This window comes from Electrona antarctica (assembly GCF_951216825.1).
Source record: "Electrona antarctica genome assembly, contig: scaffold_112, whole genome shotgun sequence".
Lineage (NCBI taxonomy): Eukaryota > Metazoa > Chordata > Actinopteri > Myctophiformes > Myctophidae > Electrona > Electrona antarctica.
The window spans coordinates 115,745-130,528 of NW_027637690.1; the positions used below are offsets into that span (position 1 = coordinate 115,745).

The window sequence follows — 14,784 nt, forward strand, 5'->3', positions numbered from 1 at the left end:
TTGTTCAATAGCTTGTTCAATAGCTAAAGTATAACATAATGCTTAGTTAAAACACCAAAAGGGGTTCCCGTCCAGAATGGGTTAACCCATTCAGACCTGAGCTCGATTCTACAAAAGTCTTCTAAATCATGACAGTTTTCTTAAAACTATGTTTCTATATCAGTGATTCTCAAACTATTTTACGTCAAGGAACCCCAGAAATTATATGAAATTGGCAGCCGACCTCACATCTGAAAACATGTTGTTCCAGGGACCCCCCCCCCCCCCCCCCCCTGGGAAGCAAAGATTTGAGTTAAAAACGTTCACTCTGAAAGAATATATATGGTATTCAAAGATTTGCGCCGGGGGGCGTGTGTGACGTGTGTGTATGACGGGGGTGTGTGTGACGTGTGTGTATGACGGGGGGTGTGTGTGACGTGTGTGTATGACGGGGGTGTGTGTGACGTGTGTGTATGACGGGGGGTGTGTGTGACGTGTGTGTATGACGGGGGGTGTGTGTGACGTGTGTGTATGACGGGGGTGTGTGTGACGTGTGTATGACGGGGGGCGTGTGTGACGTGTGTGTATGACGGGGGTGTGTGTGACGTGTGTGTATGACGGGGGGTGTGTGTGACGTGTGTGTATGACGGGGGGTGTGTGTGACGTGTGTGTATGACGGGGGGCGTGTGTGGCGTGTGTGTATGACGGGGGCGTGTGTGACGTGTGTGTATGACGGGGGGCGTGTGTGGCGTGTGTGTATGACGGGGGTGTGTGTGACGTGTGTGTATAACAGGGGTGTGTGTGACGTGTGTGTATGACGGGGGTGTGTGTGTGTGTGTGTATGACGGGGGGCGTGTGTGACGTGTGTGTATGACGGGGGGCGTGTGTGACGTGTGTGTATAACAGGGGGCGTGTGTGACGTGTGTGTATGACGGGGGGGGGGGGGGGGCGTGTGTGACGTGTGTGCATGACGGGGGGCGTGTGTGACGTGTGTGTATGACGGGGGGCGTGTGTGTGACGTGTGTGTATGACGGGGGGCGTGTGTGACGTGTGTGTATGACGGGGGGCGTGTGTGACGTGTGTGTATGACGGGGGGCGTGTGTGACGTGTGTGTATAACAGGGGGTGTGTGTGACGTGTGTGTATGACGGGGGGCGTGTGTGACGTGTGTGTATGACAGGGGGCGTGTGTGACGTGTGTGTATGACAGGGGGCGTGTGTGACGTGTGTGTATGACGGGGGGCGTGTGTGACGTGTGTGTATGACAGGGGGCGTGTGTGACGTGTGTGTATGACGGGGGGGTGTGTGTGACGTGTGTGTATGACGGGGGGCGTGTGTGACGTGTGTGTATGACAGGGGGCGTGTGTGACGTGTGTGTATGACGGGGGGCGTGTGTGACGTGTGTGTATGACGGGGGGCGGACACTAAGTTAAAACCCATTTAGGCCTGACGTAGAAATAAAAAAACAAGTCTTCTGAAATAATGTATATTTAAAGATTTGTGCCGCATTTTCACGATTTTTCGAAAAATAGCAGATCTACAAGCTCGTAGCGCGCCACTCGGTGGCGCGCTATGAGCTTGTTCAATAGCTTGTTCAATAGCTAAAGTATAACATAATGCTTATTTAAAACACCAAAAGGGGTTCCAGTCCAGAATGGGTTAACCCATTCAGACCTGAGCTCGATTCTACAAAAGTCTTCTAAATCATGACAGTTTTCTTAAAACTATGTTTCTATATCAGTGATTCTCAAACTATTTTACGTCAAGGAACCCCAGAAATTATATGAAATTGGCAGCCGACCTCACATCTGAAAACATGTTGTTCCAGGGACCCCCCCCCCCCCCCCCTGGGAAGCAAAGATTTGAGTTAAAAACGTTCACTCTGAAAGAATATATATGGTATTCAAAGATTTGCGCCACATTTCCACGATGTTTCTAAAATAGCAGACCTATGAGCTCGTAGATCTGCTATTTTTCAATAGCTAAAGTATAACACTATGTTAAAACACCAAATGGAATGCCCTCCCATACCTGGGGAGATAAGCGGCCCCATACCTGGGGAGATAAGCGGCCCCATACCTGGGGAGATAAGCGGCCCCATACCTGGGGAGATAAGCGGCCCCATACCTGGGGAGATAAGCGGCCCCATACCTGGGGAGATAAGCGGCCCCATACCTGGGGAGATAAGCGGCCCCATACCTGGGGAGATAAGCGGCCCCATACCTGGGGAGATAAGCGGCCCTATCTTGCGCCAACCCTTACCGCTTATCCCAAAATGTATTTACAGTATTTCCTGTGTGTGTGTGTGTGTGTGTGCGCGTGCGTGTGAGCGACACCTGTGTTCACTGACAGGCCTTAAACTCTCCAACCTTTCCGTGTGTTTGTTTTAGCACGTGGTGATAATTCACCTTTTTTGACTACTGTACCATAGAAGGTACACAGGCAGGGTTACACACTGCAGCTGGGGGGGGGGGGGGGGGGGAGCTCCAGACCCACAGGAACGCACCCAGGGTGCCGGCCCGATTCCGGCGAGCCGCCCCGCGACCCCCACAGAGTTACCGTGTGGGGGTCCCTCTACTGTACTGTACTGTACTGTCACTGTACTGTACTGGCACACCCGAAATCACCATATATACAGTTAATGTGCATGTGTTATGTGCGTGTGTGTTTGTGTGTGTTAGGTTGCGCACAGGTGGTGAAAAACAACCATGCTGTTTTCGTGCTCAGACCCAGCCAGCCAGCCAGCCACCCACACACACACATAGCTCCGTAAGGGAGTGGTTTCACCACTCAAAAATAGCAGACCTACAAGCTCGTAGCGTGGCACTCGGTGCCGCGCTATGAGCTTGTAGATCTGCTATTTTTCAATAGCTAAAGTATACCCCAAAAGGGGTTCCCGTCCTGACTTAATTAAATTAAGTCTACATGACTTAATTTACAAGACATCTACACAATTAGAGAATGTAGAAGAATTGTTATTTTTGACCAACGTTTGCCTGTTATCTCTCCTAATGGTACCAACATCATGTTATCTCTCCTAATGGTACCAACACCATGTTATCTCCTAATGGTACCAACATCATGTTATCTCTCCTAATGGTACCAACATCATGTTATCTCTCCTAATGGTACCAACACCATGTTATCTCCTAATGGTACCAACATCATGTTATCTCTCCTAATGGTACCAACACCATGTTATCTCCTAATGGTACCAACACCATGTTATCTCTCCTAATGGTACCAACATCATGTTATCTCTCCTAATGGTACCAACACCATGTTATCTCCTAATGGTACCAACATCATGTTATCTCTCCTAATGGTACCAACACCATGTTATCTCTCCTAATGGTACCAACACCATGTTATCTCTCCTAATGGTACCAACATCATGTTATCTCTCCTAATGGTACCAACATCATGTTATCTCTCCTAATGGTACCAACATCATGTTATCTCTCCTAATGGTACCGACATCATGTTATCTCTCCTAATGGTACCAACACCATGTTATCTCCTAATGGTACCAACACCATGTTATCTCTCCTAATGGTACCAACATCATGTTATCTCTCCTAATGGTACCAGCATCATGTTATCTCTCCTAATGGTACCAACACCATGTTCTCTCCTAATGGTACCAGCATCATGTTATCTCTCCTAATGGTACCAACATCATGTTATCTCTCCTAATGGTACCAACACCATGTTATCTCTCCTAATGGTACCAACACCATGTTATCTCTCCTAATGGTACCAACATCATGTTATCTCTCCTAATGGTACCAACATCATGTTATCTCTCCTAATGGTACCAACATCATGTTATCTCTCCTAATGGTACCAACATCATGTTATCTCTCCTAATGGTACCAACATCATGTTATCTCTCCTAATGGTACCAACACCATGTTATCTCTCCTAATGGTACCAACATCATGTTATCTCTCCTAATGGTACCAACATCATGTTATCTCTCCTAATGGTACCAACACCATGTTATCTCTCCTAATGGTACCAACACCATGTTATCTCTCCTAATGGTACCAACACCATGTTATCTCTCCTAATGGTACCAGCATCATGTTATCTCTCCTAATGGTACCAACATCATGTTATCTCTCCTAATGGTACCAACACCATGTTATCTCTCCTAATGGTACCAACACCATGTTATCTCTCCTAATGGTACCAACATCATGTTATCTCTCCTAATGGTACCAACATCATGTTATCTCTCCTAATGGTACCAACATCATGTTATCTCTCCTAATGGTACCAACATCATGTTATCTCTCCTAATGGTACCAACACCATGGTATCTCTCCTAATGGTACCAACACCATGTTATCTCTCCTAATGGTACCAACACCATGTTATCTCTCCTAATGGTACCAACACCATGTTATCTCTCCTAATGGTACCAACATCATGTTGTCTCTCCTAATGGTACCAACATCATGTTATCTCTCCTAATGGTACCAACATCATGTTGTCTCTCCTAATGGTACCAACATCATGTTATCTCTCCTAATGGTACCAACACCATGTTATCTCTCCTAGTGGTACCAACACCATGTTATCTCTCCTAATGGTACCAACATCATGTTATCTCTCCTAATGGTACCAACATCATGTTATCTCTCCTAATGGTACCAACACCATGTTATCTCTCCTAATGGTACCAACATCATGTTATCTCTCCTAATGGTACCAACATCATGTTATCTCTCCTAATGGTACCAACATCATGTTATCTCTCCTAATGGTACCAACACCATGTTATCTCTCCTAATGGTACCAACATCATGTTATCTCTCCTAATGGTACCAACATCATGTTGTCTCTCCTAATGGTACCAACATCATGTTATCTCTCCTAATGGTACCAACATCATGTTATCTCTCCTAATGGTACCAACATCATGTTATCTCTCCTAATGGTACCAACATCATGTTATCTCTCCTAATGGTACCAACACCATGTTATCTCTCCTAATGGTACCAACATCATGTTATCTCTCCTAATGGTACCAACACCATGTTATCTCTCCTAATGGTACCAACATCATGTTATCTCTCCTAATGGTACCAACACCATGTTATCTCTCCTAATGGTACCAACACCATGTTATCTCTCCTAATGGTACCAACATCATGTTATCTCTCCTAATGGTACCAACACCATGTTATCTCTCCTAATGGTACCAACATCATGTTATCTCTCCTAATGGTACCAACACCATGTTATCTCTCCTAATGGTACCAACACCATGTTATCTCTCCTAATGGTACCAACACCATGTTATCTCTCCTAATGGTACCAACATCATGTTATCTCTCCTAATGGTACCAACATCATGTTATCTCTCCTAATGGTACCAACACCATGTTATCTCTCCTAATGGTACCAACATCATGTTATCTCTCCTAATGGTACCAACACCATGTTATCTCTCCTAATGGTACCAACACCATGTTATCTCTCCTAATGGTACCAACATCATGTTATCTCTCCTAATGGTACCAACATCATGTTATCTCTCCTAATGGTACCAACATCATGTTATCTCTCCTAATGGTACCAACATCATGTTATCTCTCCTAATGGTACCAACACCATGTTATCTCTCCTAATAGTACCAACATCATGTTATCTCTCCTAATGGTACCAACATCATGTTATCTCTCCTAATGGTACCAACACCATGTTATCTCTCCTAATAGTACCAACATCATGTTATCTCTCCTAATGGTACCAACATCATGTTATCTCTCCTAATGGTACCAACATCATGTTATCTCTCCTAATGGTACCAACATCATGTTCTCTCCTAATGGTACCAACATCATGTTATCTCTCCTAATGGTACCAGCATCATGTTATCTCTCCTAATGGTACCAACATCATGTTATCTCTCCTAATGGTACCAGCATCATGTTATCTCTCCTAATGGTACCAACATCATGTTATCTCTCCTAATGGTACCAACATCATGTTATCTCTCCTAATGGTACCAGCATCATGTTATCTCTCCTAATGGTACCAACATCATGTTATCTCTCCTAATGGTACCAACATCATGTTATCTCTCCTAATGGTACCAACATCAATACAGCATGGAATTGTTGGACAATAATCTCATCCAACGATTGACAAGAAAACTTTCTTTGGTTTTGTGTCCGAGAGGCTAGATGTCGTCCATCTGAGCCACGCTGGGTCTGTGACTCAGATGGCGAATAAACAACGATGCGAAAACGGTTGAAAATTTACCACTCACTGGGATAACGTTAATTAATGTTTTTTTGTTGTTCTTGTTTGCAGACGATGTTACGGCGGTGTTTCCGTTGACCCGAGGGGGGCGCTGTTGTCCACTGTGGTGTGCGGCTACGGTAGGCCTGTCCGTCACCATCATTACATCACAATTATTGATCACAATTTGTTTTTTAATTTGCATGATCGCCAATCGTTGTTGAATGTTTGAAAATGTCCATTCATTTTCATTTACATTTTTCAAAAATGGTAGAAATGGCAGATCTGCAAGCTCACAAGATCAATACATATTAAGCAAGAACAAAAAGCATGGCAATACATCACATACATAAAAAGTAGTTATCATGAAACATGCGTGAGCTAAGAACGTAACAGTGGAATATCTATATAATGAAACTATACTATACTATACTATATTATACTATGACGTGCTATGACTACATACAATGCAATCCTAGTGCTGTCTACATAGCATGTCTGTATAAAATGTCTACATAAAGTGCTATCTAAGGGGCTAGGGTAAGTGCTATCTAAGGGGCTAGGGTAAGTGCTATCTAAGGGGCTAGGGTAAGTGCTATCTAAGGGGCTAGGGTAAGTGCTATCTAAGGGGCTAGGGTAAGTGCTATCTAAGGGGCTAGGGTAAGTGCTATCTAAGGGGCTAGGGTAAGTGCTACGGGCCGTGATGGAGTCTGAAGAGGTGGGTTTTCAGACTGGGAGTGAGGACCGGAAAATATGATGTTTGTTCATTCATGCCGTGTCTGTACTCTACTCTACTCCCACAGAGTCCAGCGCATTCCATCCACATTCCGCTCCAGAGCTTTGTGTCACCGTTGGGCTCCCCATAGGTCTCCCCATAGGGCTCCCCATAGCCGCCTCGGAGCCGCCATTAGCCTGCAGACCCCCATGAAGTGAACGGAGGAGGTGGCGTCGCAACCCTCTCCTCTAAAGGGCTCTGCAGGGAGAGAGGAGGAGGAGGAGGAGGAGGAGGGGTGAGGGGGAGCAGGGAGACATGGGCAGGAGGCTGTGGTCCTCCTTCTCCTCCTTCTCCTGGTGTCTCCACGATGGCCGTGACGTCCTCCTCTCCACGGCGCTGCTCTACGGCTCGCTGTCGCTGTTCGTCTCCCTGCTCCACAACGTCTTCCTGCTGTTCTACGTGGAGACCTTCGTCTCAGTCTACAAGATCGACAAGGTCTCCTTCTGGGTGGGAGAGGTAGGCTATTGGTCCATATGGGTGAGGTAGGCTATTGGTCCATCTTCTGGGAGGGAGAGGTAGGCTATTGGTCCATCTTCTGGGAGGGAGAGGTAGGCTATTGGTCCATCTTCTGGGAGGGAGAGGTAGGCTATTGGTCCATCTTCTGGGAGGGAGAGGTAGGCTATTGGTCCATCTTCTGGGAGGGAGAGCTAGGCTATTGGTCCATCTTCTGGGAGGGAGAGGTAGGCTATTGGTCCATCTTCTGGGAGGGAGAGGTAGGCTATTGGTCCATCTTCTGGGTGAGAGAGGTAGGCTATTGGTCCATATGGGTGAGGTAGGTTGATTGGACCTTACCTGCCTTCATTGTGTCGGCTAAAGGTCCATTCATAGTCCAGTTTTTGGTGCAGGGGTGACCACCGAAAACTACAACATGGTAGTGGTGGTCACCGGCGCTCACCCAAACACATCTCTGTTTTTACTAAAACTACAACATGACGTCACTGAGCCGCGGTGGTAAGAGACTCACCGCTCACCCAAACACATCTCTCTGTTTTTACTAAAACTACAACATGACGTCACTGAGCCGCGGTGGTAAGAGACTCACCGCTCACCCAAACGCATCTCTGTTTTTACTAAAACTACAACATGACGTCACTGAGCCGCGGTGGTAAGAGACTCACCGCTCACCCAAACACATCTCTCTATTTTTACTAAAACTACAACATGACGTCACTGAGCCGCGGTGGTAAGAGACTCACCGCTCACCCAAACGCATCTCTCTGTTTTTACTAAAACTACAACATGACGTCACTGAGCCGCGGTGGTAAGAGACTCACCGCTCACCCAAACACATCTCTCTGTTTTTACTAAAACTACAACATGACGTCACTGAGCCGCGGTGGTGAGAGACTCACCGCTCACCCAAACACATCTCTGTTTTTACTAAAACTACAACATGACGTCACTGAGCCGCGGTGGCTGGTAAGAGACTCACCGCTCACCCAAACACATCTCTGTTTTTACTAAAACTACAACATGACGTCACTGAGCCGCGGTGGTAAGAGACTCACCGCTCACCCAAACACATCTCTGTTTTTACTAAAACTACAACATGACGTCACTGAGCCGCGGTGGTAAGAGACTCACCGCTCACCCAAACGCATCTCTGTTTTTACTAAAACTACAACATGACGTCACTGACCCGCGGTGGTGAGAGACTCACCCCTCACCCAAACGCATCTCTGTTTTTACTAAAACTACAACATGACGTCACTGAGCCGCGGTGGTAAGAGACTCACCGCTCACCCAAACACATCTCTCTGTTTTTACTAAAACTACAACATGACGTCACTGAGCCGCGGTGGTAAGAGACTCACCGCTCACCCAAACACATCTCTCTGTTTTTACTAAAACTACAACATGACGTCACTGAGCCGCGGTGGTAAGAGACTCACTGCTCACCCAAACACACCTCTCCGTTTTTACTAAAACTACAACATGACGTCACTGACCCGCGGTGGTAAGAGACTCACCGCTCACCCAAACACATCTCTCTGTTTTTACTAAAACTACAACATGACGTCACTGAGCCGCGGTGGTAAGAGACTCACCGCTCACCCAAACACACCTCTCTGTTTTTACTAAAACTACAACATGACGTCACTGAGCCGCGGTGGTAAGGTACTAACGGTGGTCACCCCTTCACAGAGAACTGGACTATAAATAGGCCTTGAAACCTTGACGAAAAAATGTTTGCAGGAAAACTAAATTAAAACTAAGTAAATATACTAATGATTAAGTTTATGTATATATCGTAGATGTTTCTAGATTTCTGTCTCTTTAACTCTGTCTGTCTGTCTGTCTGTCTGTCTGTCTGTCTGTCTGTCTGTCTGTCTGTCTGTCTGTCTGTCTGTCTGTCTGTCTGTCTGTCTGTCTCTCTGCCTGTCTGTCTGTCTCTCTGCCTGTCTGTCTGTCTGTCTCTCTGTCCACAGACGGTGTTCCTGTTATGGAACAGTCTCAACGACCCGCTCCTCGGCTGGCTCAGTGACAGAGCCTTCCTCAGCTCTGCTCCACAGTGAGTACGCCGACCACACGGTTCTGTCTCAGTGACAGAACCTTCCTCAGTACGACCACACGGTTCTGTCTCAGTGACAGAACCTTCCTCAGTACGACCACACGGTTCTGTCTCAGTGACAGAACCTTCCTCAGCTCTGCTCCACAGTGAGTACGCCGACCACACGGTTCTGGCTCAGTGACAGAGCCTTCCTCAGCTCTGCTCCACAGTGAGTACGACCACACGGTTCTGGCTCAGTGACAGAACCTTCCTCAGCTCTGCTCCACAGTGAGTACGACCACACGGTTCTGTCTCTGGCTCAGTGACAGAACCTTCCTCAGTACGACCACACGGTTCTGGCTCAGTGACAGAACCTTCCTCAGTACGACCACACGGTTCTGGCTCAGTGACAGAACCTTCCTCAGTACGACCACACGGTTCTGGCTCAGTGACAGAACCTTCCTCAGTACGACCACACGGTTCTGGCTCAGTGACAGAACCTTCCTCAGTACGACCACACGGTTCTGGCTCAGTGACAGAACCTTCCTCAGTACGACCACACGGTTCTGGCTCAGTGACAGAACCTTCCTCAGTACGACCACACGGTTCTGTCTCTGGCTCAGTGACAGAGCCTTCCTCAGTACGACCACACGGTTCTGGCTCAGTGACAGAACCTTCCTCAGTACGACCACACGGTTCTGGCTCAGTGACAGAGCCTTCCTCAGTACGACCACACGGTTCTGTCTCTGGCTCAGTGACAGAACCTTCCTCAGTACGACCACACGGTTCTGTCTCTGGCTCAGTGACAGAGCCTTCCTCAGTACGACCACACGGTTCTGTCTCTGGCTCAGTGACAGAACCTTCCTCAGTACGACCACACGGTTCTGTCTGTGGCTCAGTGACAGAGCCTTCCTCAGTACGACCACACGGTTCTGTCTCTGGCTCAGTGACAGAACCTTCCTCAGTACGACCACACGGTTCTGTCTCTGGCTCAGTGACAGAACCTTCCTCAGTACGACCACACGGTTCTGTCTCTGGCTCAGTGACAGAGCCTTCCTCAGTACGACCACACGGTTCTGTCTCTGGCTCAGTGACAGAACCTTCCTCAGTACGACCACACGGTTCTGTCTCTGGCTCAGTGACAGAACCTTCCTCAGCTCTGCTCCACAGTGAGTACGCCGACCACACGGTTCTGTCTGTGGCTCAGTGACAGAGCCTTCCTCAGTACGACCACACGGTTCTGTCTCTGGCTCAGTGACAGAGCCTTCCTCAGTACGACCACACGGTTCTGTCTCTGGCTCAGTGACAGAACCTTCCTCAGTACGACCACACGGTTCTGTCTCTGGCTCAGTGACAGAGCCTTCCTCAGTACGACCACACGGTTCTGTCTGTGGCTCAGTGACAGAGCCTTCCTCAGCTCTGCTCCTCAGTGAGTACGCCGACCACACGGTTCTGGCTCAGTGACAGAACCTTCCTCAGCTCTGCTCCTCAGTGAGTACGCCGACCACACGGTTCTGGCTCAGTGACAGAGCCTTCCTCAGCTCTGCTCCACAGTGAGTACGCCGACCACACGCGGTGAAATTTAACCCGTTCTGGGCGGGAGGAACCCCTTTTGGGTGTTTTAAGCGTTATGTTATACTTTAGCTATTGGAAAATAGCAGATCTTCAAGCTCGTAGCGCGGCACTCGGTGCCGCGCTACGAGCTTGTAGGTCTGTTATTTTGAAAATATTTTGAAAATGTGTCGCAAATCTTGAATGTATATATTCTTTCAGAGCAAATGTTTTTAACTCAAATCTTTGCGTCTTGGGGGGGTCCCTGGAACCCTTTTTCAGATGGGGGTCCGCGCCCAAATACAGATAATTCTGTGGGTCCTTGACATGAAAAAGGTTGAGCACCAGTGATATAGAAACATATATCTTTTAAGAAAACTGTTAGGATTTAGAAGACTTTTTATTTTATTTAAATCACGCTTTTAAAAGTGGCGTTACACACATTAACCAGTTAACGGTTTCATCAATATTTTCCAAAAGTAAAAAAGGTCAACTGCCTTCCGTCAGAGGTCATCGTCCCAGACCAGGTCCTGAAGTGTTCAGAGGTCATCGTCCCAGACCAGGTCCTGAAGTGCCTCAGGGCTCTGTCTCGTGTCTTCCAAATCCTGGCGGTTTTCCGTAAAACGCATCAGTGGCGCTCAAACCTTTTCATGTCAAGGACCTCCAGAATTACATTCTATTGGCCACCGACCCCAGCCCCTCCCTCTCAATTATATGTTGTTCCAGGGACCCCCCCCCCCCAAAGCAAAGATACGAGTTTAACCCTTTTAGACCTGACAAGATTCTACAAATGTCTTCTAAATCCTGACAGTTTTCTGAAAAACCCAATGTTTCTATATCAGTGGTTCTCAAACTATTTCATGTCAAGGACCCCTAGAATTATCTGTATTTGGCCTCCGACCCCCATCTGAAAATATCTTGTTCCAGGGACCATCCCCAGAGGCAAAGATTTGAGTTAAAAACGTTGGCTCTGAAAGAATATATATTCAAAGCTTTGCAACACATTTTCACGATTTTTCAAAGATAGCAGATCTACAAGCTCGTAGCGCGGCACTCGGTGCCGCTCTACCGAGTACAAGCTCGTAGCGCGGCACTCGGTGCCGCTCTACCGAGTACAAGCTCGTAGCGCTGCACTCGGTGCCGCTCTACCGAGTACAAGCTCGTAGCGCGGCACCGATTGCCGCAGTACAAGCTTGTAGATCTGCTTTTTTTTTTTAATCTTGAAAATGTGGCGCATTAATTTTGGCCGTTACAATTTACAATTTAGGCATTTATCAGACTTAATCCAGAGCGACTTACATTAAGCAAGAACAAAAAGCATGGCAATACATCACATACATAAAGTAGTTATCATGAAACATGCGTATAAGCTAAGAACGTAGCAGTGGAATATCTATATATACATATAAACAGGTTGAGAATCACTGCTAGAGCCGTAGAAATCTTCTCTTATGTTTAGTGTTAAGTCTAGTTTTAGTCGACTAAATATCATTAGATTTTAGTCGACTAAATCTACAGTTGACTTAGTCGACACAAATGTATTTTTGCGGGCCTTGATGCCGTCGTACTGGCTGATCTTACACATGCTGAAAATAGCCGATCTACAAGCTCACAACGCGTCGCAGCGCAACGTGTTGTGAGCTTGTAAGTTGTAGAGTGTAAAATGACTTATACTGGATCTCTTGTCCACTAGTCCCTGTTTAACATTTTAGTCTAGTTTTTATTGACAAAATCGTCAGTGTATTTAGTCTTAATTTTAGTCGCCATAGCTTAGTTTTTATTTAGTTTCCATTTAGTTTTCCTCAGTGAAAAAAGGTAGTCAATGGACATTTTTCGTCTTAGTTTTAGTCGACGAAAACAACACTGGAACCAGTGGGCTAATGTATCCTCTCTCTCTCCACAGGGGAGGGGGTGGTGGGGGGTCCCCCCCCGAGGTGGTGCTGAGGCGCCTCAGGGCTCTGTCTCGGAACGGGCCCCTGTTGGCGCTGTCCTTCCTGTCCCTGTGGGTGGCGTGGGCGCCCCCTGGCCTGCAGTTCCTGCTGTGTCTGTGCGCGTACGACGGCTTCCTGACCGCCGTGGACCTCAACCACGCCGCCCTGCTGGCCGACCTGGCCGTGACGCACCGCGACCGCATGCGCCTCAACTTCCACTGCTCCCTCTTCAGGTGGGTCTGAATGTTTGCACCTTGTCTTTTTGGGGAGGGGGGTGGGGGGGGTCGCTGTTGTTTTTTTAGTGAAAGGGCTTTGTTTTAATGTCATGTTTCTGTCCTCTCTCCTTTTTAAACTATATTGTCATGTTTTTAACCCCTTTCGGTGTTTTACAGCATTATGTTATGCTTTAGCTATTGAAAAATAGCAGATCTACAAGCTTGTAGGTCTGCTATTTTTGAAAAATTGTGAATGTGGCGCAAATCTTTGAATATATATTGTTTCAGAGCAAACGTTTTTTTTAACTCAAATCTTTGCTTCTGTGGGGTCCCTGGAACAAAATATTTTCAGATGGTGGTAGGGGGCCAAATACAGATAATTCCGAGGGTCCTTGACATGAAATAGTTTGAGAACCACTGACAGAAACATGGGGTTTTTCAGAAGGCATTTGTAGAATCGTCTTCAGGTCTAAATGGGTTAAACTATATTGATGACATGTTTCCGTCCTCTCAGTGCTCTGGGCTCCGCGTCGGTCTTCCTCTCCTACGTCTTCTGGGACAAGGAGAACCTGGGCTGGTTTCGGGTGCTGTGCGTGGCGCTGGCCTCCGCCTCGGCCCTGGGCTTCCTGGGGGCCTCGCGCCTCCTCCAGAGGAGGTTCCACAAGGAGGCGCGCCTACAGCGTCACACGGAGGCGCAGCTCCTCAGAGAGTAAGTCTTCTCCCTTCTTCAGAACTACAGACTCACTCCCAATCTAAACTATGGAATGAACTTCATAACTACAGACTCAATCCCAATCTAAACTATGGAATGAACTTCCCATTGCAGTCAGAACTACAGACTCACTCCCAATCTAAACTATGGAATGAACTTCCCATTGAAGTCATAACTACAGACTCACTCCCAATCTAAACTATGGAATGAACTTCCCATTGAAGTCATAACTACAGACTCACTCCCAATCTAAACTATGGAATGAACTTCATAACTACAGACTCACTCCCAATCTAAACTATGGAATGAACTTCATAACTACAGACTCACTCCCAATCTAAACTATGGAATGAACTTCCCATTGCAGTCAGAACTACAGACTCACTCCCAATCTAAACTATGGAATGAACTTCCCATTGCAGTCAGAACTACAGACTCACTCCCAATCTAAACTATGGAATGAACTTCCCATTGCAGTCAGAACTACAGACTCACTCCCAATCTGAACTATGGAATGAACTTCCCATTGCAGTCAGAACTACAGACTCACTCCCAATCTTAGTCTGAAAACCCACCTCTTCAGACTCCATCTTAGTTCTTACGATGGAGAGGGCCACTATATCTCCACACTCACTCCAGACAGAGGGGCCACAGTGCATCCACAGACTAACCCAGTGTGTGTCCTCTCCCTCTAGGCTAGCGGTGGGTCAGACTCTACTAACTCAGTGTGTGTCCTCCTCCCTCTAGGCTAGCGGTGGGCCAGACTCTACTAACTCAGTGTGTGTCCTCTCCCTCTAGGCTAGCGGTGGGTCAGACTCTACTAACTCAGTGTGTGTCCTCTCCCTCTAGGCTAGCGGTGGGTCAGACTCTACTAACT

The 14,784-nt window shown here is 47.1% G+C and overlaps 1 protein-coding gene across 1 annotated transcript in view; it reads left to right on the forward strand.

The window, feature by feature from the left end:
- The window catches only part of mfsd13a (major facilitator superfamily domain containing 13A), a 46,857-nt gene that overhangs the window by 9,647 nt on the left and 22,426 nt on the right, over nucleotides 1–14,784 (forward strand). Inside the window, exons 2-6 of the mRNA XM_079531102.1 lie at nucleotides 6,305–6,372; nucleotides 7,036–7,463; nucleotides 9,437–9,519; nucleotides 12,953–13,213; nucleotides 13,710–13,904. Coding sequence (XP_079387228.1) covers nucleotides 7,263–7,463; nucleotides 9,437–9,519; nucleotides 12,953–13,213; nucleotides 13,710–13,904 — 740 coding nt within the window. The 5' untranslated portion in view covers nucleotides 6,305–6,372; nucleotides 7,036–7,262. The remainder of the gene's footprint in view (nucleotides 1–6,304; nucleotides 6,373–7,035; nucleotides 7,464–9,436; nucleotides 9,520–12,952; nucleotides 13,214–13,709; nucleotides 13,905–14,784) is intronic.